Source organism: Alligator mississippiensis, chromosome 4 (assembly GCF_030867095.1).
Source record: "Alligator mississippiensis isolate rAllMis1 chromosome 4, rAllMis1, whole genome shotgun sequence".
Taxonomy (NCBI): Eukaryota; Metazoa; Chordata; order Crocodylia; family Alligatoridae; genus Alligator; species Alligator mississippiensis.
This window is the reverse complement of record NC_081827.1, coordinates 66,607,456-66,632,629: the sequence shown is the minus strand read 5'-3', so window position 1 is coordinate 66,632,629 and position 25,174 is coordinate 66,607,456. Positions and strand designations below refer to the sequence as shown.

General features: G+C 46.7%; 1 protein-coding gene across 1 annotated transcript in view; it reads left to right on the top strand.

The window, feature by feature from the left end:
• The window catches only part of WIF1 (WNT inhibitory factor 1), an 81,834-nt gene that overhangs the window by 42,476 nt on the left and 14,184 nt on the right, over nt 1-25,174 (top strand). Inside the window, exons 4-5 of the mRNA XM_006276396.3 lie at nt 15,113-15,253; nt 24,171-24,266. Of these exons, the coding sequence (XP_006276458.1) occupies nt 15,113-15,253; nt 24,171-24,266 (237 nt within the window). The remainder of the gene's footprint in view (nt 1-15,112; nt 15,254-24,170; nt 24,267-25,174) is intronic.

Below are 25,174 nucleotides of genomic sequence, written 5' to 3'. Positions count from 1 at the left end.
CTCCCCACCCATGCCTGCTCCTCCCACACCTTGTCCCCCCCCCCATACCTTCTCCCCTGGTGTCTGCCCCTCTCTCACACACACCTTGTCCCCCCCTCCTTCCTGCCCCTGGCCATATGGCCTCCCTCCTGAGCCAGGGAGCAGTTAGAGAATCAGAGCAGTGACAGACAGCAGCAGGACTCAGAACAGTCATAGGGGGCAAGGGAATCAGCACTGGGTCTTGCTGCTGTTTGGCTCCCAGCTGATTCCCTCACTGCTCGCTGGCACGGCACTGGATCCTTCACTTATTCTTGGCTGCCTGCTGAGCCAGGGAGCAAAGACAGACACAGCACAGAGCCGTCCAGGAGCACAGCATGCGGCAGTGGAGGACGAGGAAGACAAGTGGCCAGGGGAAGGCAGGAGGGGGGAGGAGGTATGTGTGTGAGAGGGTTAGACACCAGGGGAGAAGCTATGGGGGGACAAGGAGCGAAAGGGCAGTGAAGGAATCATCCCAGAGCCAGAGAACAGCCCAGGACCCAGTGTGGCCTGCTGGTATTTGATTTTCCCCATGATGAATGTGGAGAAAAGCCTCATCTTGGAACTGAGTAAATACAGTAATATTTAAATCATCTCTTCCAAGTGCTCCATGCCCTGGGAAGTAATGGAGCTGTAGCCACATCTGAGAGTAAGGGGGAGGGGGAAGAAAGGGGCAGAGGCTGTGGGGAGCAGGTAGGGGCCAGAAGCTGCAGGGGGGCAGAGACTGCAGGGGAAGAAATGCCCCCGTTGCCTGCCCCACCTGCAGCTGCTTTCCCAAATAAATTTATAAATTTTCTGTAATGTAGTCTAATGTGGCGGGGAGGGGGGTGGGGGGGGGTGGTCTTAAATGGAAGTTGTCCTGGATTCAGGTATATCTGGTACCCAAACAGAGAGAACTTAAGTACAAACGTGATTTCCACATTTCCAAAGTGGGAAGAGCCTTTCAGCACTTGGTCAGTGATTGTGTACAAGCCAGTCCATCATCATATTGTTGGCTTTAGCTCAAATCCATATTACAGTGCTGTTAAATTTATTAATTTCTCATTGACAAAACCCAACCTAACTGTGACCCCTATGCCTAACAAATGAAACCTAAGAGGTTAAATCTTCTTCCCCCCCCACCATCTCCAACAAGCATTTATAACATATAGTTAGACTGAGATTTCCTTTTTCATGTCAAACAGAACTCCACTGTATTAATGCCATTGAAATCAATGGGAATACTTGTGAAAGAAAGCAGTACTCAGACTACATTTTCAATGCAAAAACCAGTTGTGTTTTTAAATGTAGATAGCTAAACTCCAAGACTGCATTCTCAATACAGAATGCAGGCACAGGCCATTTTCACCTTGATATGCCTAATCAGACTCAGGATTTCTCTGCAAAAAATGCTGTGCTGCTTCATTTACAGGAATATAGTTTAAAAGTGACAATTTCTCAAGCATGGTCACAGTTATACTAGTGTAGTTTGAGTTATACTGGTATCAAACACCTTTATACTGACATATCTATGTGCAGATCAGGGGAAAGAAATCACAGCTCTCACCAACGTAGTTATAACTGGTACAAAAGTTTTGTACAAGTCATACTATAATCAAGACCCACAATGATCGTGTCTTTACATCTCTGATTTAATTATTTTGTAAGCTGCAAATCTACCCTGCCTTCTGCATCTCTTTACAACCACTAGCAAATAACTCTTATCAATGTAAAATTAGTGTTCACAAAAAAAGTTTCAGGGACCTCTGAATCCTATGAAAAATTAGTAAAATTCCAAACTATTTTTCAATACATGAAAAGTATAAAGATAGAAGAAATAAATAGAACAGTACTTTGGGATACCAAATAAAGTGATACTTTGAGATATATTGATTCCTTTCTAGGAGGGGGAGAGAGAGAGAGAGAGAGAGAGAGAGAGAGAGAAGGGAAACCAAACAAAATCATTCATTTATACAGTACTTTGAAATTTTTCTGGTATTATATAAGAATCATTTTGAAAATTGTCAGAATTCATGGGGCAATACCAGTCTTACAGTGGCATTCAACAAGCTTTTTTCTTACTTAAACCAACTTTATTATGACTGGGGTAATACGCTTGCAAAATTTTCCTTCTAAAACATGTCGAGAGAGAAAAGGACCATATTTGTAATAAGGGATGGTAAAACAGCCTTAATTATAAAATAGAATAATGAAATACTTTATTTTACATAGGGATGTAAGTCAGTTAAAAAGAATGCATGGGTTAATTTACTTATTTATTCCAACTGCAATTCAAAAACCTTTCTAAAGAATTTCATGCCCAAGCCGTTAACATATTCAGTAGTTTCTTAAATTCTTTTCACATTCCAGATTCTGTATGAGAAGCCCATATTTTGTTGATTTGGAAACCCAACCACATTAAATTGATTGTGCCCCTTGTAGACATAGTTTTTAATAAACCTTAATGTCAAGGTATTCACCAAAGTGCTTACTAATAGGCTGTATTCCCTGCTGCCTCAATTAAAACCAGATGGGAGTCTATTCAAGGCCAGTAACTAACAGATAATATAGAGTGAACTGTAGGAGTGATAGTAAACATGGTTCCTTCATCTGACATGATCAAAGAGAATCTATCCCAGTATGTTGCCATACCTTGCAGGAAAAGCCTTGCCTCAGGGGGAGTAGAATTGCATAATCCGAATGCTGGATATGGTGTGGATGCTCTTCTGCTGTCCAGTGCTTCCTGTTCTGCTTTTTGGACACTCTGGATGGTCTCTTCTAGCTCCTTCCTGGCTTAGGAACTGAACAGCTGCTTGTTCAGAAAAGCAGAGTTCTGGGGTGTCCCCAGCAGCACTGAAACTAAGAGGGGTGGAAGCAGGACGAAAGGATTGGATAAAAGGGGATTAAATCTCAGGAGAGAGAGGGAAAGAAGAGATGACTCCATCACAGTGAGGATGAAATGAGAAGAGGAGCAAGGTGAAAGAGCAAGAGAAGAGTATGAGAGCTAGTGGATCTCACATGCATGGAAATGTACATGCTTTTGACAGCTTTTTGCTTTTTTTTCCCATTTTATAGCATGAGTTTAGAAGGTTTGTATTTGAAATCTTCAGTTTACAGTTTGCAGCTTAAATAGTATAGTGTTATTGAAATGATGTCATGGTAACAGCAATGTCTTTTGTATGGCATCTGAAATTTAATATAAATAACTCATACTTTAATGTAGTATGTATTTGGTGAGCAACAGTGAAAAATGCATCTGGACAGAGTGCTGTAGAATAATCACTTACAAGCCAAACACATCTGTTAGCAAAGACAATTATTTCAAGACCAACAAAATAAGCATAAGTACTGGTATGCTCACATGAATTCTTAAGGTAATTTTAATTGTTTTCAGCATCTGTGATATGATTTTTTTCCATTTTGCACCCACCCCCTTACATCAAATTATTTGATGATCTGGTAATACAGAATCCCCTGCAGGACTGTTTCAGTCAAATCCCTTTGGATAACAACCTGGTTTACATGAAAGTGAGGCAAGATAAGCAGAGAGTGAGCTCCAGTTCAGCATAACTGATCTTAAACTGATTTATTTTGCAGATTTTACATATTGTGAGCACAGAGGTGGTTAGGCATGTTAGTCTGAAGTCAGGCAGGAGGCAGATCAGGGTGTTAGAAACTAAGTAGTTCAGAGAGGCATGAGCTTTCACAGACAACAGACTACTTCAAATGCTATCTGCATCTGAACCAGTTACTCCCTAAGGCTAGGGACAGACATTCAAAAATCCTGAGCCTGAATTGATTCAATCTTTGCAGGTTAGTTTTAGCAGGTTAGTCTGTTTAGCCAGGCCCAGGCAGAACACTCTGATTATTTCCCCCCCCCCCCCCCCCCCGCCCCCTTCCTGACCTGCCCAACAGGGAATGTTTTTCACCTTTAACTCAGTGTTTATTAACCCATTAAGAAAACAAAGACTCTCTACAAGCTCTTCTTAAACAGCTTTTCCAAGGACGGACATTAAGCTACCTGTTCGTTAGCTCCAAAAAGCCTGTCTGCCTGTGGTCTCCCACAGCATAGACTGTAGCCAACATGTGGTCTGCTAGCTAATGCTGAGGTGTCTGCATAAAGCAGAGGAGAGGGGGGGAAAAACCAGGCAGATGCTCTGTGCCTGCAGATCTCTGCCAAGCTCCAGCCAGGGAGCAGAGGGGAGGGGCCAGCCCTGCTGTGGAGCAGAGAGCTCTGTCCAGGCAGAGTGCTGGGAGAGTCTGATATATCTTAAACCAGCAAGGGGTCTGAGACAGACATTGCATAAACCAGTTTGAGACAAATCAGATAAGTCTGATGCTACATACAACCAGGTTTATCTCAAACCAGTTTCAGCCATTTTCAAACTGGTTTATGTGCACTGAACATCTGTTACAGTTTTAAAGCAGTTTCTGATCACTTAAACCGGTTTATGTATAATGTCTGTCCCTAGCCTGAGCATTAAGTTATACGTTACATTTAGACCATACTAAGAGCACTTAAAATACAAGGGCATTTTTACATGTGCTTTGGGACATGGCACCGGGCACTTTAATTAGTGAGCTGCACTAATTAAAAGCACTCCCGCATCATGTAGATCAGTGTCCCCATGCTGAAAAAATGGTGGTGGGGAGCTTTGTGCTAAAGCTCACTGAACATGTTTTATTTCAAAGAACCCCAATTTTTCAGTTTGGGGATTCACAGGGAGACTGATACATGTGATGCAGAAGGCTGCCAGAACACATCAATTTCTGTGCTCCAGCAGACTCGATTAATCAAGTCTGCTCTGATGCGCTGGATTTCTAACGCATCAGAGCAGGCTCTCTGCACATCTATAGGAGTCCCAAGTGCCCACATGTTAAAGCTCATTATTTCATGCTAAGTGCCCTCTGAGCATCTCAAAGTTACACTCCTTTAGCCAAATGTTAACTTTGGGCCATGCTACCTAGCTCATGTTAGGTTAACTTCAGTTTGCTCCACAGAGATAAAATGAGTAAGTTGCAAGTTGTCACGGCGGGATCCTCGCGGAGGGCCGTGATCTCCTTGAGGCCCTCTCACCGCGCTACTCCGGCCCGAGAGCACCCTCCATTCTCACCCGCCATGTCTTGATGTAATATGTAATAGGGAGGCTGCCTTGTGTTTCCTTGGGCCTGTCAGCTCCTGGACCCCTCGTGGGTCTTCCCGTACAATGGGCGCTACCCAAGCGCCCTAGCCTTATGGGCTATGCGTGGCTCCTACCAGCCCCTAATACCACGCCCCAAGCCTCGCAGATGTAATGGACGTTGTTCGGTCTGTACGCCCGCTTCCCGGGCCTCCTCTCTAACGTGGCCCACTCTGGGCTCCCTGTCTCATGCCCAGCCTCTGGCTGGGACTTCCGTCTTGCCCAGTCTGGGCCTCCCCTGCCGGTGTGGTTCCGCTCAGGGACTCTCTAGCGGGCCTCCGGTCCTATGGGCCAACTGCATGGATACCCTCCCTGACTCTGGCTCACCGCACTGCTACTCCCTGTCTTCTCAGGGGCAACCGCAGCGCCCTGCCTTGGTCTGAGGGGTACTGCCGCACTAGCCTGCGGCCGGGCTCGCTATGCCCGTGCGCCCACACTGGGCTACTCAGCAAAGCACAATGACGTTCCCCCTCTCAGGGGCTCGCCGCGCCCACACTGGGCTACTCAATACTGTACAAGGGCGGTCCCCCCTCTCTGGGGCTCGCCGTGCCCACACTGGGCTACTCAATACTGTACAAGGGCGGTCCCCCCTCTCTGGGGCTCGCCGTGCCCACACTGGGCTACTCAGTAATACCGCCCCTTTCCTGGGGCCGGGGGCTATGTTCCCCCCCCACACGCAATCCGGGGTCTCGGTCCCCGTCCGCAACCTATGGGCTGCGCCCGCGACCCACTGGCCGCGCTCCTCGCCGCCAGTTGCTCGCGCACTGGCGTGCGAGCTGCGCCTTCCCTAGCGCTATAACAATAATGCGCCCTCTTGGCGCTAGGGCACCCCACACTCTCTGGGGTCCCTATAATTGAGGCCTCCTCCAACCCCTACAGCCTCACCCAAGCCTCCGGGTGTAACAACAGAGCCAAACGTAAACTAGAGCCTCCTGGCTATAACACAAACATAAAGCCCTCTGGCTAAACCATAGTGCCCAATCCTCTCAGGGCTATCATGCGCTGTACTTGCCTGTCGGGCTTCTCCCCATATCTTGGCTGAGGGAGCTCCTGCCTCCCAGGCTGCTGGCAGAGAACTACCAGCCTGGCTTCAGCCCTGAGCTTTATAAGGGCCAGGCCCTGCCTCCTACAGGCAGCTGGTTCCCCTTGGTTGCTCCGGCAACCCGCAGCTGCGCTCATTACCTGAGCAAGCCTCAGCTGGGCTCGTTATGTCAGGCCAGGGCGCGCTCACTTGCTCCTTGGCAGTTTCTCCACTCTAGGAGCAGGGGCACCGAGGTGCCCTGCGACACACCTCCCCCCCCAAGATCGAACTCACCGAGGGAGATCTTCATTCTTGTCACATTCAGTTTGACTTGGCGGCTCTTCTCGGCCTTTCTTCCAGCACCCGGCATTTTCTGCATAAGTGGCGGAGGTTTTAAGGCGCCCCCTGCTCGCCTTTTCCCCAGGGTGCACCGCGTGGGATTTCCTGGGATTTACCCTGCCAAAGGTAGTCCCCCCCACACTAGCTTTTCCCTGGTAGGGTGCAAACTAGGCCTCTGTCCTCTCCGCCTTTGTCACCTCCACACTCTTCCTGGTGGAGCAGTTTTCCCTTGTTCGGGGTATCTGGTCTCCTCTTCCCCATCTCGGCTTTAAAGCTCCTCCTCTGTGTTCCCTATAATCACCTCTCCTTTCCGAGGTCCTCTTAGTCTCCTGCCAGTCTTTGAGCTTCCCCCAAAGCTCCCACTGCATTTTAAGTGCTCGCTGGACATTTTTCTCTTCCCAGAACTCTATCTTTCCTTGACCAGTGGATCTCCCATCCAGTCCGGTATACACCTTTACGAACGCTACTCCTCCAACTCTAGCCTCAACTATTCTCCTCAGGGTCCTCCATTTAATTTGTCCTGGGAGATTGTGAACATATACATAGGGCCTTTTCCTTCCCTTTTGTTCTCTCTGTGATCGAGTTACCCTTGCTGTTGAGGGTTTACTAGCCTCCTTAGCAGGGCCTGTAGCTTGCACTCGATCCGTTCTCCGTTGTTGCGCAAGCCCAGACGTCTTGTCCTTAAGGTGGAGTTTGTCACCTCTCTCTCCTCTCCCCTTAAGTTCCTTGGGGCTTTGGCCCCTTCCTTTCAGTCTAGGCCTTTCTTCCTGCCCTAACTGTTCTCCCTTTTTAGTGCGGTGAGGGCAGCATGGCTCACTATTTATGTCACTGCCTCTGACCCCCTCACTGTCTTGGACCGCTACTACTTTCTCTCCCTTTACCCCTTTCGGTTGTACCGGACTTGACACGGGGATTACCCCCACGTCATTCCTTCTGGAGAGTTCTCCCACTCTTTCTCTCAAGCTATTCAGTTCTAGGGCATACTAGAGCATAGAACATAGCCCCTCGGCCCAGCGCTTCCACTCTCGCTCGAGGTGTTTGACAATCGTAGGGACACTCTCTTTCCCCGCTGCTGTCACCTCTGTTTCAGGAGGTTCCATTGTCATTGTTCCCTTCTCCTCCTTGGGGATTCTCATCCCTATATTCTCCCGAATTTCTAGGTTCACCTGGCCCTTTAAATATATGATACGGGCTCTCTCCGTCCACTCTCCGGCCTCTATCAGGGTCGCTCTCAAGGTCCCCAGTTCTTGCCACTGTTCCTGGCACTCAGTATTAATCCGGGACACGTGCTCCTCTAATTGCTTAGCTATTACCACTAGCTGTTCTCTCTGTGCCTGGACAGCCTGCCCTAGTTGCTGCTCATTCTCTTGCTGCAACATTGCCTCTCTGGCTGTACTTTCTCTTAGTAGGGCCTTCAGGGGCTGTCTCTCTTCCTGGAACCTTTTAATCTCTTCCTCTAAGGCCTGTACCTGTTGTTTCGAGGTTTGCATCTGCTGCTGTAGCTGCTCCCTCTCGGTGTCGGTTGCTGCCTCTTTGACCGACCTCTCTTCTAGAAGAGCTTTAAGGTGCTGTACCTGTTCTTCACAGAGGTCCTTTTCCACTGCCCCTTTTTTCAACTGGGCCCGCAACTCTTCAGTCTCTCTCACCTTGGCCTCTAATTCTTTCTCTCCCCTTTGACACTGGGCCTGCAGCTTTATATGCTCCTCTGTTTTGGCTTTCATCTCAGCCTCAAGGGACTGCTTCTGTGCTTCTAAAGCCTCCTGACTGGCCATATATTCTTTTACCCTCTCCATTTCTCTTATTATCACCTTCCTGGTTTCTTCTACCTGGACATGATTTTCTGCCAGCTTCTTTCTAAGCTCCTCAACCAAGCGTTCAGCCTGGTCGCATGTCTCTTGCCAGATCCCCAGGCTCTCCTGTAGGCTCTCTATCTGCGTCGCCTGGCTACGGATCTCCTCCTGGAGAGCAGCTATGAGGTTCTTGGATACCTCTAGCCGCAGTTTCTTTTCTTTTTGTTCCCCCATATCAGGCTCTGGGGATTTCTTCTCCCATACCGCCATCCGTTTCTGCATCTCTCGCAGTTTCTCCTCTCTCTGTCTACTTTTCTTAGCTTCCTCTGCTATGAGCCGTTCTACTACACGACCCTTCTCTGCCTCTGCGGCCATTAAGCGTCTCAACTCTTTAGAGCCTTCCTTCTTTCCAAACTGTGCCCGAGACTCTAAAGTGGCCACTTTGGCCTCGGCTTGCTCCTTCTGTGATTGAGCCATCTCTAGCTCCCATTCTAACCGCGCGATGTTTTCCTCCAGCTCACTCACCCGTAATAGCCCCTCTTGTTTGAGGCTCTCCATGTCCTCTATACCTGCCATGACTCTGTTCTCAGCTTAAACCAGACCCAACGTCCTCAAACGCTCTCAACTGGCAGTGTCTCTCCTGATCTGGGCTCGCCTTCTCAAGCCCCTCAATCTCACTGCCCTGTTGATCTGTAAAATAGCCCTAAGGTTCGTTTTCCCTTCACAGGGACACAGGTTCTTTCCCCGTGCACGGCCGGTTCCCAGCCAATGCACCAGATGTCACGGCGGGGTCCTCGCGGAGGGCTGTGATCTCCTTGAGGCCCTCTCACCGCACTACTCCGGCCTGAGGGCACCCTCCATTCTCGCCTGCCACGTCTTGATGTAATATGTAATAGGGAGGCTGCCTTGTGTTTCCTTGGGCCTGTCAGCTCCTGGACCCCTTGTGGGTCTTCCCGCACAATGGGCGCTACCCAAGCGCCCTAGCCTTATGGGCTATGCGTGGCTCCTACCAGCCCCTAATACCACGCCCCAAGCCTCGCAGATGTAATGGACGTTGTTCGGTCTGTATGCCCACTTCCCGGGCCTCCTCTCTAATGTGGCCCACTCTGGGCTCCCTGTCTCATGCCCAGCCTCTGGCTGGGACTTCCGTCTTGCCCAGTCTGGGCCTCCCCTGCCGGTGTGGTTCCACTCAGGGACTCTCTAGCGGGCCTCCGGTCCTATGGGCCAACCGCACGGATACCCTCCCTGACTCTGGCTCACCGCACTGCTACTCCCTGTCTTCTCAGGGGCAACCGCAGCGCCCTGCCTTGGTCTGAGGGGTACTGCCGCACTAGCCTGCGGCCGGGCTCGCTATGCCCGTGTGCCCACACTGGGCTACTCAGCAAAGCACAATGACGTTCCCCCTCTCTGGGGCTCGCCGCGCCCACACTGGGCTACTCAATAATACACAATGGCGTTCCCCCTCTCTGGGGCTCGCCGCGCCCACACTGGGCTACACAATACTGTACAAGGGCAGTCCCCCCTCTCTGGGGCTCGCCGTGCCCACACTGGGCTACTCAGTAATACCGCCCCTTTCCTGGGGCCGGGGGCTATGTTCCCCCCCACACGCAATCCGGGGTCCTGGTCCCCGTCTGCAACCTACGGGCTGCGCCTGCGACCCACTGGCCGCGCTCCTCGCCGCCAGCTGCTCGCGCAGTGGCGTGCGAGTTGCGCCTTCCCTGGCACTATACAGGGGGCTATGTTCCCCCACACGCAATCTGGGGTCTCGGTCCCCGTCCGCAACCTATGGGCTGCACCCGCGACCCACTGGCCGCGCTTCTTGCCGCCAGTTGCTCGCGCACTGGCGTGCGAGCTGCGCCTTCCCTGGCGCTATAACAATAATGTGCCCTCTTGGCGCTAGGGCACCCCACACTCTCTGGGGTCCCTATAATTGAGGCCTCCTCCAACCCCTACAGCCTCACCCAAGCCTCTGGGTGTAACAACAGAGCCAAACGTAAACTAGAGCCTCCTGGCTATAACACAAACATAAAGCCCTCTGGCTAAACCATAGTGCCCAATCCTCTCAGGGCTATCATGCGCTGTACTTGCCCGTCGGGCTTCTCCCCATATCTCGGCTGAGGGAGCTCCTGCCTCCCAGGCTGCTGGCAGAGAACTGCCAGCCTGGCCTCAGCCCTGAGCTTTATAAGGGCCAGGCCCTGCCTCCTACAGGCAGCTGGTTCCCCTTGGTTGCTCCGGCAACCCGCAGCTGCGCTCATTACCTGAGCAAGCCTCAGCTGGGCTCGTTATGTCAGGCCAGGGCGCGCTCACTTGCTCCCTGGCAGTTTCTCCACTCTAGGAGCAGGGGCACCGAGGTGCCCTGTGACACAAGTCTACAGCATCCCAGGATGTACAGCTTCCAGGCCCCAGAGCAGGAATAGAACCCAAGTATTCTGGCTCCTAGCTACACTCCTGTTCATCAGCCCTAATGGCTAGGGACAGAAATGACACATAAACCAGTATAAGTGATCAAAAACCGGTTAACATCTGTAACACAACAGAAGTTCAGTGCATATAAACTGCTTTCAAAATGGATGAAACTGGTTTAAGGTAAACCTGGATTGATGTAGTAGCAGACTTAACTGATTTAGGTCAAATCAGTTCATTAAACTTCTGTCCCAGATCCCTTCCATATTCAAGTTAACTCACAGTCCCCCAACATCCCAGAATGCTTTGCATTTCCCCTGCAAACCCTCCCTCACAAAGTGGGCAGACTTGCCTTGACCTAAACTGTCTGCTCCAGCTGAGCAGGGAGGTGTGCTCTAGCACGCCTGGCATCTGGCCTGAGCCACTGCAGGCATATGGCTGCATTTCTGGAATCAAAAGTGAATGTCTGTCCACTTGCTTATCAGTTCCATCTATGCAGCCTAGACTAACCTGCAAAGATTAAATCAATTCAGCCTGGGGCTTTTTGACTATCCGTACATAGCCCTAGTGGCAAGTCAGATCTGTGCAGGCAAAAACAGTATTAACCCTTAATGTGCAACCACTCACGGAATATTCTAACTTTAACACCGTTTAACATTCTGCAGATTTGGTATGGTCTAAGTGTAATATGCATCTTCACCCTTATAAAATGCCACCCTGCCCTCACTTCTACATCCTGTGAAAGGTTGAATCAAAATGCAGGTCCCTGACTATCTTTAGCAGGATGTATGGCCCTCCATTGTATGGGCAACAGAGATGAGCTTTCATAGTTCAGGAAAGAGCCATGGTTACTATCACAAAGAAAGGACTGACTAAACTGAAAATAAGCTTACCCTTTTTGTAGTTCAGTTAACTGAGTTCCAAAACTAATATGGACATGTGTGCTGTGTTTCCATATAGTAAGCAACTGTACTTGTGTGTGCAGTGTTTAGTAACTGTTAGTTAAATCATGCTTTGTGCACAATGTATATGACATTTAACAGTAATGGGTAATCATTTTTGAAGTACATACGGTATTTAGCAGTGAGCTGCTAGTATTTTAAATGGATCTGCAAACTGACCTAAAATAACTAATTATGACTGAATATAGCCTACAAAATAGTATTCAGCTTCTTGTCTGTCGCTATTTTGCACTAGAGCGGGGAAAGGGAAATGAGGGTGGAGAATATGGGGGAGGCAAGTAACAAGCAAGTAGAGTAGGTGAAGATTAGCTGGTGTCCTCAGAAGTAATCCAGCCAAACATAAAATTGGTTTTTAATAGTATGGTTCTTGCTGAAATCAAATGAGACCAAATTTTCAAAGGAGACAAAGGGAGTTAGGCACACATCTCTTCTTGAATATTAATGAGAGTTGGGAACCTAACTCCCTTAAGCCATTATACTTATCCCACCCCTGCATTCTTCCCCCACTTTCAGAACAATTGGTTTTGTTATATCCACTATCCCACTGTACAGTAAAAAAATTCAGAGAGAGAGATTACAGCAAGAACCTTATAGAGCTCAAGTTGTTCCTCGTATCAAAAATAAGAGTGAGAGGTAACTAGCATTTAGGTATCTTTACATGGAGAAAACAAAGGATACTAAAGAATTCTTTCTAAAGGGTTCTTTAATTTATCAGAGAGAGCTCTATCAAAATCCAATAGTAGGAAATGAAGCCAGACACATTCTAATTAGAAATGTCACAAATTTTGAATAGTGAAGATGACTGTCCATGTGAATGTACTGCTAGGGAGAGGGTGGGTTTTCCACTAATATCTTGAAATCAAGAATGGATGCCATTCTGGAAGGAATATTTTGACAGACAGGTTCTTGGGCTTAACATAACAGAAACTGGGAGAAATTCAATGGTCTGTGATAAAAAGAAAGTCAGACTGGAAGGTCAGCCCACAGTATTATTTCTAAATTTTACATCTGTTCTCTTTCTCTAAGCCAGACTTTTTGGACCAATGGACCACTGTCAACTCTCCTTATTTTTTAGAGGCCACCATGCCTCCCTTATGATCAAACCTTCACTAGAAAATGAGGGATGGCACAATTCATAGCCCATTAGCCATGGCCTTCCATATCACAGTTGGGGAAACACTTTTTTAAGCCATCTGTTCAGGAAACCATCAAGTGATACTTGTCTTAAAACCATTTTTGTGAGCATTGCATTATTTACTACATTTCTGTACTCTTCAGTGCCTTAAATTGTTCACCACAGTTAAATCTTTTTAATCCACAGCAAGACCTTACCCCTTATCGCAGGGGCAGGCAAAATGCGGCCCACGGGCTGGTTGTGGCCCTCCAGGCCATTCTATCTGGCCCGCAGGGCCCCTAAAAAATTTAGAAAATTAATATTTATCTGCCCCTGGCTGCCTGTCATGTGGCCCTTGATGGCTTGCCAAAACTCAGTAAACAGCCCTGCACCTGAAATAACTGGCTGCCCTTGCCTTATTGCATGTGCTTTTTTAACAGTCTTGTTAAAAGGTCAATATAAAAACCTCCTCAAATGGAGCGTTGTATTGGATTTTATAATTCAAATTGCAACTGACTTTTGGCAATCTTGGATCTGTCAGATACAGAAAATGAATTGCAAATTAAATGTTGCTGTGCTTTACTGAAGCAAAAAAAAAATCAAGAAATATTGCCCACCTTGGCTTGCAAAAATATTTTTATGGCAAACAAAAATGATGCAAAGCTGCAAGTTCAATATTATGTTCTGAAATCTCAGACAAGTTTTAAGAGAAATGAGTAGACTAAGTTCTATTAGCTGGAGCCAATTTATAGAACAAGAAGGAGCCAGTGTTGAAGAAAAAAGATAATTGTTTCATCTGAAGATTATTTAAGATCAGTTGTGACAATCACAGAACAGCATTCCAAGACTCTGAGGTTCCAGGCCTGCCTCCTCATTAAAATACTCCAGATTTAATGGCTTTAATTATTTACTTAGACTCTTTGTACTTCAAAAGTGTTTGCATACTTTTCTTAAAGAGCCAATCTCCATCTATCCACTACGTTTAGAACACTTAAGAAGCTCTGACAAAGTGACGTCTCTCTAATAATTTTAAATAGTTGCATCAAGTATTGTGTATACTAAGTATTCAGTCGTACCACTACTTCACATAACAAGCTTTTATTAAAGTCAGAGCTTTATTCAGACATTAATGCTAATATGTACACCAGCAGAATACAGCTAGGATAACCTTTTCAAAAACATCTAAGATTCATTTTCAAAAGCGGTGTGGGGAGGGGTGCAGGGAACAGGAACTGGAATCTCAATAGGATTTAGGCTCCAAAGTACGAAGTTAATTCTGAAAATAAAGCTCCTAAAGGACAAATACAGACTGGTCATCTGGGTGCCTTCTCTTAGGTCAGCAGGGACCAACCTTTTCGGCAGGCATACCACAAATTAGCAATCTACCCTTCCGAAGTGTCACCCTGATGCCTTTTCCTTACCCTGCTCTGCAGCTCAGCTTTCAGCTCTCTGTCCTGTACTCCCTAACCAAGCCACTGCTCTGCTTTTCTGCTTTCTTCTCCCTGCCATATCTGCCACTGTGCTGCTGTCTCTTCCCCTATCTGCCATGTGCCACACACCAAGGTTTCCTTTGCTACTTGTAGCACCCATAACACAGATTGGGCACCCCTGTCTTAGGTGATGCAACACCAAAAACATAAGGCATCCATAACCCTTATCTAGACTATGGACTGGAGGTGCCTGGAACAAAAGGAAATGCTGCTGACCTTTTCCATAACTTAGGGACCTCTGTTCATTTGGGATCCAGGGCACATAGTCCATTTTCTGAGGATAGGCATCTAACTAATTGGTGGCAATAGAGCCATCAACCTTTTGCAGAATAACCAAGTGGTTAGAGCACTCGTTCAGGCAGTCAGAGACCTTGATTCTGCTTTTTCCTCAGACTGAGGAGATTCAAACCCATATCTTGCATGTTCCAAATGAGTGCCCTAACTACAGACTACAAAATAGACTGTAGAAGCACCTACTTGTCTTCCTGTTGAAGCTGGCCCATTGTGCAGAAAGGAATGGAAAATTCATGGGGTCAAGACAAGAATAGGCAAGAGAGAGCCTGCCTCTGTAACTTTATAGTTATGGCACTCCACTTGGAAGAAGGAGTCTTGATGTCTTGTCTCTGCTTCCAGGACATTATTTACTGTATTTGTTGACAACAGTCTGTATATGCTATTCATTCCCAGTGTTAACAAATAGATACCAAACTGATATCATGGTTTTATATGCTTTCTCTATTTCAATGTTTGTATTAAACATTGTAAAATGTATATTATCTTGATAAAATTATTAAATAATTATAATTTCTTTCCCTTTAGTTGTCCAGGTTGGATTTCCTTGCCTCGGAAAGCAAGATGGAGTAGCAGCATTTGAAGTGAATGTGATCATAATGAATTCAGAAGGCAATATAATTCTCCAAACTCCCCAAAATGCCATCTTCTTTAAAACATGCCAGCAAGGTAATTATGAAATCATGGCCTCATGACATACCATTAGCTTGTGCTTTTTAAGTTACTTCTGTCTTATTTAAAACAAAGGTAGGCATGGCAATAATGAAAATGTTACTGGGATTGTAGCAGTGAAGTGAAAGTAAGGACTTCTTGGTTATTTTGGTACTCTGTGATTTGCTAGTAATTTAATCAAAAGGCTCTTAAACATTTTTCATATCATGGAAAAATTGTCTTGCAGATACTTATTTAAATTTAATTCCCTTATCCTTCATGCTCTTTCTCACTCCTTTTCTGTTAGCCAATTGGCAATAGCAAGGCTTCAAAGAACAAGCAGAGGGAGGAAGGACTGTTTATTTTTTGAAACACTACTGCAGCTAAACAGCAGAACAGCACTGGTCTTCTCCTTTGAAGACTCACTGTTACCAATTAGCTGAGAGAAATGGTGGAGGGGGTATGAAAAGGGAAGAGAAGCAGAAGAAAAAATGGGAAGTTTAAGGAAACTTAAATTATATATCTTATACACCAAGGAGTCTATTTGATGCAAATGTAACACTGTTTAAAATGCTTTTACAACTTTTAATTTTAATTACATATAAAGCTATTACATTTAATCAAGTTTGGAAGTAGTGTGGTCATGACCTAACTAACAGAGACTGTATAATTCTGATATGAACATATGTTGGGGAAATACTGGTTTTCTGGTTTTGAAACCCTTTCTAGCCAATCTCTTAGTACCTTTCACCCAAGCCATGTTTTACATACTATTATCATTGCCATTGTCATCATCATTGTCATTGTTATTTTCCAGTTATGCAATTTTAGATTTAGTTTGGTGCTATGGACTCCTGGTATGCATTATAGGGCCATGCCACACAAGACACTTAGTATATATTAAATGCACTTAAAATGTGAGCAGCTATGTATTCAAGCAGTATAACATGCCAAATGTGCTCAATTGTAGCAAACTTATGACTTTTCTGGTGAGGAGTATTTTATTAAGGAACGTGTGTTCAACTACTGATGACCTGTTCCATGGTGATAATACAAGCTATTAGAAGTCCTCCAGCATCCCAAGATGCACAACTCCCAGCCCCCCCATTCCTGCTCCAGGGGCCAGTCTATCTACCCTGCAGAACTCTACAGCCTGGTGGGAATGGGTATCAAGGCAACAACCTCACCTACTTGGAGGAGGTATGACTCCAATGCCTATAACACGACCCCACGCACCCACTGAAGCCCTCAGGGTTTACCAAGGCCTGCCACTTTTGCTTGAACACTCCAGTGTCAACAACAGTCACCTAACTTGATGTACTGAACCAAACAAAATCAGAGAATGTCTTCCCCAGACATTCCCCAACCCTGAAGAAGGGTTGTGAACTGGAGTCATAGCAAGACTCATCAGAAACTGGGGAGAGGAGCAGTGGAGGATTAAGATTTACTGGGGCCCTGGGCAGACAAAAAATTGGAGGCACCGCAGAGTCCATTATAAACGTGAATGTATCGTGTCACTCCTCCCCCGCAGCCAAGCTCCAAGTCCCAGGAGCTGGACTCCAGCAGGGGGAGGGGCACTTCCCTTCCTGGTGCTGTTGCTGCCAAGGTGGGGTGGGCCTTCATGCCCCACAGGGGAGGTTGAATGGACCCAGCCAGGCTGGGGGTGGGGTGGCACATGCTTGCCTCTCCTCCCTGCTCCCCCCCCAAACCACAGCTGGAGTGGAGCTGAGTGGGGTGAAAGCAGATGCAGGCTGCCCCCTGTGGGCTCAGGGCTCTCCACTCTGCTGCCTGTGCCCTGGGGTCCCCATGCTGGCCACATGCCCCATGCCTACCTGGCAGCGGGAGGCATAACTTGCTGCTCCCACTGCTGCCAGGCAGGCAGGGGGCCATGTAGCCAGCATGGGGCTCCCAAGAGAAAGACAGCAAAGTGGAGAGCCCTGAGCTCACAGTAAGCAGCCCGCATCTGTCCCATGCACAATTATGTGGGGAGCACATGCCACCTCATTCCTCCCCTGGGGGCTGTGCACAGTGGTAGGAAGCTACCCACCCTCCCTCTCTGGTAAGTGGAAACCCAGTCTACCTGCCTCATCCCACAGACCACCCTACTTAGAAATGGCAGCTCACAGCCTGCCCCTTCCCTGTTTCTGGACATCCCACATGCACTGGGGTACTTTGATGGGCTTCAAGGGGCCAACTTCGCCCTGGTCCACACATATTGGTAGATGCTGATTGAAATCTGCATGCCAGTATCTAGGGTGGGCTTAGCAGAGCTCCCCCCTGCGATACCAGGGTCCAACCCTTGGACAGCATTTTGGGGCACTAACTCATAGAAATGCACTGTTTAAAGCATTTATTTAGGTGCACATGAACACAATCAGAGGGGTGGCTGAGGGGATAAATCTCTGAGAGGAGGGAACATGTAGAATAGACCATAACCCCAGGTCAACCTTCATCCTCACCCTCCAAAGGCACTGTTGGTATGGCTGATGGTAGTCCCATATGCTCCTCTGTGGTGGCCAGGTACAGATGAGTCTACTAGGGAACACTGTCATCACTGTCACTTCAGCTGCCTCTGTCCCCCCACAGACACTAGGTGGAGCTACTTTGGGTGGCAGTGAAAGTTGTCATCTTTTGGGATTCCAGGTCCCCTTCACAGCTTGGGGTTGCAGTGACAGTGGGCTCAGAGCATTCAGGCAGAGCACAGGATGGGGCATCATTCTTCAAGAGAGCTTTGTAGGGTGTGGAGGAGGGCAAGATTATCCTAGTTCAAGATGAGAATGATCACTGCTTTCACTGCTAGGATGCCTGGCAGAGCTATGAAGCAGTAATACAGAAGTAGAAAGTTTCCAAAGTCTCAGTGTACATTCCATGGAATCATTACTTTTCCCAGGGAGCCATCATAAATAGTTATGCTCTTCCATATCTCTAGGACAGGTGCTGGCACAAAAGCTTGCAGAAGTAGCAGGGCCTATCTTGTAGGGTTGCCACCTGCAAGCTCAAAAAGCTCCGCTCTGTGCTGCCAAAACTTTCTTGCCAGGGAGATATCAACCAGAGAAGTGATGTGCTGAGACAGGGACAGACAAGATAATGTAGTAGGAGGGTGCCTTCCTAATGGGTGATCCCCACCCATCTGTGGGCAACTCTGGGGAGGGAAGAGTTTGGGGGAGACGGTAGCTAGCTGAGAGTAGATATCTGAGAGATTGCTTACCATGCTACGGTTCTCCTCTCATCCTGCTTACTAATGGAAGTGAGCAGGGAGAGTAAAACACACTGGCTTTCCCTCATAATATCTTAGAAGCTGGTAGCAATTTCAGGGTCTGCCCTGCTGTCAGTGTAGTGTTGTCTGTGTACCCGTCAAGACTACATGTGTGGGAACTCCAGGATTGACACAAATTATCTGCTAACTACAGAAGTACACTCAAAGTCGCTTCTATTTTGTTCAGTCCTCTGAGTTTGCTCTGGCCTGGGAGAGCTCTGGAGGTTCCAGCACTGATGCTGCTTTAAGGACATGAAAGGGCAGTCCCACTCAGACAATATCCTGTAGCCAAAACACCAGTAGGACCAGCAAGATCAGATGCTGGAGGAGTTCATGGAATCCTTTGCATGGTGAGCTGATGCCACTGAGAGCTGGCTTGCTGCCTATGAACACCAGCATGACTGGTCAGAGGAGCTGCTAAGAAGTATTCAGCAGACTTTTGTGGCTTAGGACCACCAGTTCCTGGAACAGATGCAGAGATGGCAAGAGGCTCAGAGATGGTCCAGGAATTGGCCCTCCAGATCTATGCATCCCTCCAGTCTGTTGCAGACTCATGTAGTACTTCCTGGACAGGATGGCTACTGCTCCTGCAGAGTATGTCCATGTCATGACTATGAGTCTGCAAACACCTAAAATCACCTACCCTCCCCCACCCAACCAGAGGCAATGGCACCAGTCTAACACCAGCCTGGGCTACCATGGAGACTGGCTGCCTCCCACATATCCTCCCGCACCCTTCCCTGGCCAGCAACTGCCGTAAAATGGCCAGTGGAGCAAGGGGAAGCTGACTAAGCACACTGTGCATGCCACCCCGTACTCCAACCACCCTGGCCAGTCAGAACCATGTACCTGCTGGCATGGTTGGGTGCCAAGCAGGGAGTGGAGGTCTGGGCAGCAGGTCTACCAAATGCTATGGCAAGGGCAGTCTTTCCCTTTTCTGAAACAACAGGAGGTGACAGCACCCCAGCAGCAGGGGGGCAGCACCACAAAAAGGTACTTGAACTGCAGTGATGAGACAAGAGGATGTACCCTGGCACTGTTTGCCCCCACCCAGCTCCTCAGCAGTGTGGAATTGGATCTACCCATGCAGCTATCAAGCTCTATGGAGCCATCCAGCTTTGACTGGGGTGGGAGCATACTCCTATGCCACAGCACTCCCAGGGACCCTCACAGCCAGCAAGGAGACCTGTAGATAAAGGATTTGGGTGGACCTAAAAGTACCCCACTCATCTCAGTTTGCACAGTGTTAATTTAAGCTTATCACAGTTGCTTGTGAGATGGTTTTTGTTTTCAAGTGCTTATTTTAAGTGTATTTGAAGAAATAAAGCTTTCACAGTTATGAAATTTGTCCTTTGTGTGCTGTCCCCAACCCACCCAGCCTCTGTTCCCCACCTCCCAACCAACCTTCATGAACTCCCAGCTCAGGACCCAGTTCCTGAGTCTCCCCGTCCCAGACAGCTCTTGCAAACTCCCAGTGCAGGACCCCAGTTCCCCCATCAGTTTTCCAGCATGCCCAATCTTTTTTCTGCCTCTCCAGGTCCCCCACCCTGCCCTGCTCCAATCCTTCACAACAGGAAGCATGAAGGCAAAAATTTAATGTGAAAGATGTTTACTGAGATGTTTTGGAAAAGCACATTAAAGGTACAGCATGGTGAATGAAGGATTGATAATCACTTAGAGGGCCCCTGTGCCCCCCTTCCATCTGGCAGAACGTTGTCCCAGAAAGGAGTTGGCCAAGGCTTCTCCGATCAGAACAGCCTGGAGGCGGTTCCGTCTGGGATGTTCAGCCAGGAGCTCTTCTGGGTACCATCCAGTGCGCCAGGGGCTCTCCTTGATGTGCATCGGTCCAAAGACGTACACCACCACCATCTGGAAGCTGCTCGGCCAGTATTTGAAAAACTCCTTCTTTATGGTTCAGCTGGCTGCTGTATAGCTTTATGAACCAGGGGAGCGGCAGATAGGCTAGGTCCCCTATAATCAAGGGAGTAACAGGCAGCCAAATTCATGGTGGGAGCCCTAGCAGTGAACTCTAGCTTGACCATCACCAGAAACCAGGGTTCCTTAATATGCAGGTATTGCAGCCCAACCACCCAACACTGATGTTAGTGAAGTTACCCTGGAGGTACACGACTCCCTGGAGTATAACAGAAAAGACCCCCCCTTGCAAGTTATGTAACCTGAGGTACAATGAGGGGGGCACAGAATGGGTATGTGGATCCCACTTCTGGTGCCCATGTGGTTCGGAGAGCCCATCTGTTCAAACGCAGCAATGACTTCCTGTGGGTCCCCAAGCCAGATGAACTGAGGCCTGGCTCCTTCAAGTCTGACATCATATATTCCATGCACGACTATTGTTGCTGTTGTTCACCCATGGTTGGTGATGGAACAGAGGCTATCAGTGTTTTGCCAACTTCCAAATCACCAAGGCTTTGCATCTCTTGACAGACATGGGGTGCCAGTGCTCAATGTCTTGTCACTGCAGCAAGGAGCCAGCTCGGTGTAAAGGTCCACATGTGCCATGGAACAACCTAAAGTTCTGCCACTGCTGCTCATCATCCCAGTTATCAAGCACAAGTTGCTCCCACCAGTCCAAGACCACCAGCAGTGTCCAGCAGCAACAAGGTGGCATTTGATACTAGGCCTGCAACACCCTGGCTTGTGCAGCATCATGTTGTCCCTCCTGCAAGTGGGCCAGCATGATGCCAATGGCAGCATCATGGTCTTCAAAGTAGCACCTCACCAGGGCCAGGAGCTTGTGCCACAAGATCATCAAGTGCCTGTGGATTAGAGAAGCCAAGGCAAGGATTCACTCAGTTCCACCACTCATCATCTCCATAAGGTCTCTGGAGATTCCTGGGATTGTCCTTGGGACAGTTGGTCAAAGTGGGATTGGCACTGGTGCCCTCAGCAAGATGGGCAGTCATTCAGTGCTTTGCTCTATACTAATCTGTTTTTGGCTGCCATCATAAAATTGGGGAAAATTCATTCTAGCATGGTATGCTGTGATGCCTGCTTGCTAGCCCTCTGGTGACAAAGTACAAGCTGTGCATGTTAGGGTTTGTAGTAAACATTATCATGAGCCTGCTCAGGCCACGTTCTAACATTAATTGCATGACATTCCAAGATTTATCACATACTAAGTGTCCTGTGTGACAAGACCCATCTTACTCCTGGGGGATTCTGTGACTAAATAGTCATCTAGTCTTCCACTCCTTGAGCCTGACTATGAGGCTTGGTCACAAAACAGGAGACAGTACTCTTAGGGGCATGTAAGTGTCTATCATGCCAGTGTCTTCCAGCTTATATTTGGTTATATGAGGGTAAGCTTCTTCTTGTGCTTAGTTTATTGAAATGGATCCTGCAAAATTTCTGATGGATATTGGAAGAAATTGAAATGTTCTCACTGGTAGTCTGTTTCTGTAATGGTGTCATAAAAGACACTGTTTTTGTTTTCTTTAAAAGAACTCCTTTATGGGAGAAGAGAAGATCCCGTGACATATATCATAAAGCCAAGGCATTCATATCCGCTGCTGCCTGGGCCCTGGGTCATTGTTTCCAGCTATTCCTAGCTAGTCAGAAAGGGCCCCCACTAAAGGAAGTAGGGAAAACCAAGGAGCAATTTTGTGGGAAAGGGGAGGCTTTGTTGTGGCTAAGAGGTGGCCACACAAAAAATAATGTTTTTCTATTTCTCTATTTGAAATGGTATTTGTTTAAGCATATATTCTCTGTAATGAATAGCAGCTCTGCATTGTATACAAAGGGAAAAACATTCCCAGAAAAAAATCCTAGAATATAATGCTGGAACAAAGAAAGACAAAAAGCCTTTACCCTTATTACTACTATTGCAAACAGCTTCACATTTAAAACCATACATTTTATTTCATACATTGACAGTTTATGTAGATAGTATATTTTATTTTAACTTCTTTTCCAGTTTGCTTGCTTTTGCTTGAGGGCCTCAAATTTCACTCCTGCACAATAGTAAAACTCAGAGTAGAATTTTTTCCACTTTCTCTACTCGGCAGTTCACCCAAAGTTCCTATTGACTTCAAAGTTTTTTAGTTTTGTAAGTGAGGAAAGAATATTGTCAATAATTTTAAAAACTTACCTGTAGTTCTATTTAGCCCTTTCTTATGATTTCAATAAGGAAGTTTATCTAAGGGTAAATCTGTATGTTTCCAGCTGATTGTACACACACCACTTGACTAAAATATTAGGTGGGGGAATTGCACAACACTTTCTAAAAATTATTCAGAATCAGTTTTCAGCATTCCCATGGGCTGCATGAGTGTCTCATGCAGACAGGTGCACCCGCATTTATATGCACTCAACTGTTCACAGCAAAATTAAAATCTTCTTTGTAAACTCTGTAAATATTTAGACTTTGAACTCAATTTAATGCTATTCAGGAGATTGACTGGACCAAAAGGAGGTGGTACATCTTCCCTGAATCTGATTGAGGTGTCCTTGCATTTTTTGGTAAAGGCATTCAGGGCTAGCAGAGAACTGGGACCACTGTTGACAGACTTTAGCAATTAAGGAATGATTTTTCAGACATACCGTTTCTCTCTCTGGCCAACTATCATTCAGAATCTTCCAATTTGAGTTAAGGGTGCTGATAATGTTATGATGTGACACGTCTCAGAGTATCTATAGACTTCTTTAATACTTACCCTTCTGAGAACTGACCTGGGTATAGTGAAAAAGATTGCACAGGTAGTTAGTCCCTTCTCGGTAATGAATAAAGATCAGATGACCATCCTTATTTTGTTAGAGCTGTGTGCTGCCCTTGGTAGCACTGATCACAAGACATTGTTGGCTTGCTTTAATGAAAGTAGACAGGGCCACTCCTCTGTGGTTTCACTCTTATCTAAGAGATCTTTGAGCAATTGCTCTTCAGCCCTGAGGGCTTATTTTTGTGTGGTCCCAGAGGGTTCCAATTTGTGCTGCCTCCTGCTCAATGGTATAGGATGTTTTAGAATGCTGATGATACCCAGATGTATTTCTCTTCCCTATACAACCTAGCCAATGCTGCCAAATGCCTAGCAGTATGTGGTAGATATTTGGGATGTGAGTGAGGGTTGGATGATGATATGCGATCATTGTCCAGGAATCCAGCCTGGAAAATGATTCCTTCATTTGCATCCATGACATTGTCATCTTAATATTAATTAGATTAATGTATAGTGGTTAATGCGATACACCTAATACCTCCAGCCATACATTAAATCAACCCAGGAACTGAAGCTTGTCCTGATGAGTAAGTGGCATATCTCACAAGAAGCATAGCACTCATGCTCCAGGTTATGTACTGACTAACTGTTTATTCCTATATACACTATTGGATTCTACGTTATTCCTTACCCCATAGAACAACACAGAGGACTAGAATATCAGTGTCAAGCATAAATCATACTTACATGAGTGTAATTAATTATATGATGCCAATTGTATTTGTAGATAAAATGTTGATTTCCTATGTGGAATTTTTTAGCTGAGCTTTCATCTAAGTCAGAATTTTCCTACTTGGCCAATGAATTTTGATAATTGTCTCAATTTTGATAATTGTTGCTATATATTTTTCCCTGGTCTGTGAATAGAATGTATTGGTATGGTGGGAAGTGGCATTATAACTGAAAATGTTCATGTCTGATTAATGATGTTATATTTTTTATGAAGCTGAATGCCCAGGAGGGTGCAGAAATGGAGGTTTTTGCAATGAAAGGCATGTGTGTGAATGTCCAGATGGATTTTATGGACCTCACTGTGAAAAAGGTAACTAGAAAGTTCCCTCAATATTTTTTCCTCAATAGTTCTGATACAAAAGCAGTTACTGCATGGTACTCTCCACAGTCAGAATGTCCTCTTTCACATGTAGCTAGATATCTGAATATATTAAATTCAAAAACATATGTGAACTACCATTAGGAGCTGAGGGCTAATCAAAACATCAATTGCTTAATGAAAATGCCGACTTGTAAACAAAAAAGAAATCCTTCAGTGAGCAGCTATTTTTCAATGAAAAAAAATCACCAACAGTTAAGAGTCCCCTAATCACAAAAAACCATCTGGCAAGAGATTAAATGAAATCCTTCTACTAATGAAGACTAGCTGGAAAACATAGTGCAGCATTCTGGTTGTTTTGCATTTGTTGTTTGAAGATAATATCTAATGTAGATGCTGAAGCTGTCTCAAGCAGTCGGACAATAGAGGGGAAAATGCTAAGGGAAGATACTCCCTTTTTGTTCCATTAGTGGAGAGGGGCCACTTTGGGTAGTGGAAGGTATTGAATGATGAGTGAAGTGCTGCATACACTTGTTGCTTTTCTTCATGCTTCCCACTGCCCTCCCTATGAGCGCTCCAGAGAGCTCTAGGAAAAGGTATAGCCTCTAGCAACAAGACACCCCCCACAGCCTCATCTCACTTAGTTCTGCAGGTATCCCTGGAAAGTTCATTATGTCCAATAATGAATTGAACCCCTGCTCCGTGACATCTCCCCAAAAGCTGGATTATGTTGTAACCACAGTGGGATGGCCTAGACCAGGGTTTGGCAACCCCCAACACATGCTGAGCATGGCATGCGAGGTCATTTTCCTTGGCACACGTTGGGGCTGGGGAGGCAGCAGCTGTTTGGAGCCTCTCAGCTGCAGCCAGCCCCAGCTCTGGGTAGCTGCTGCCAGCCA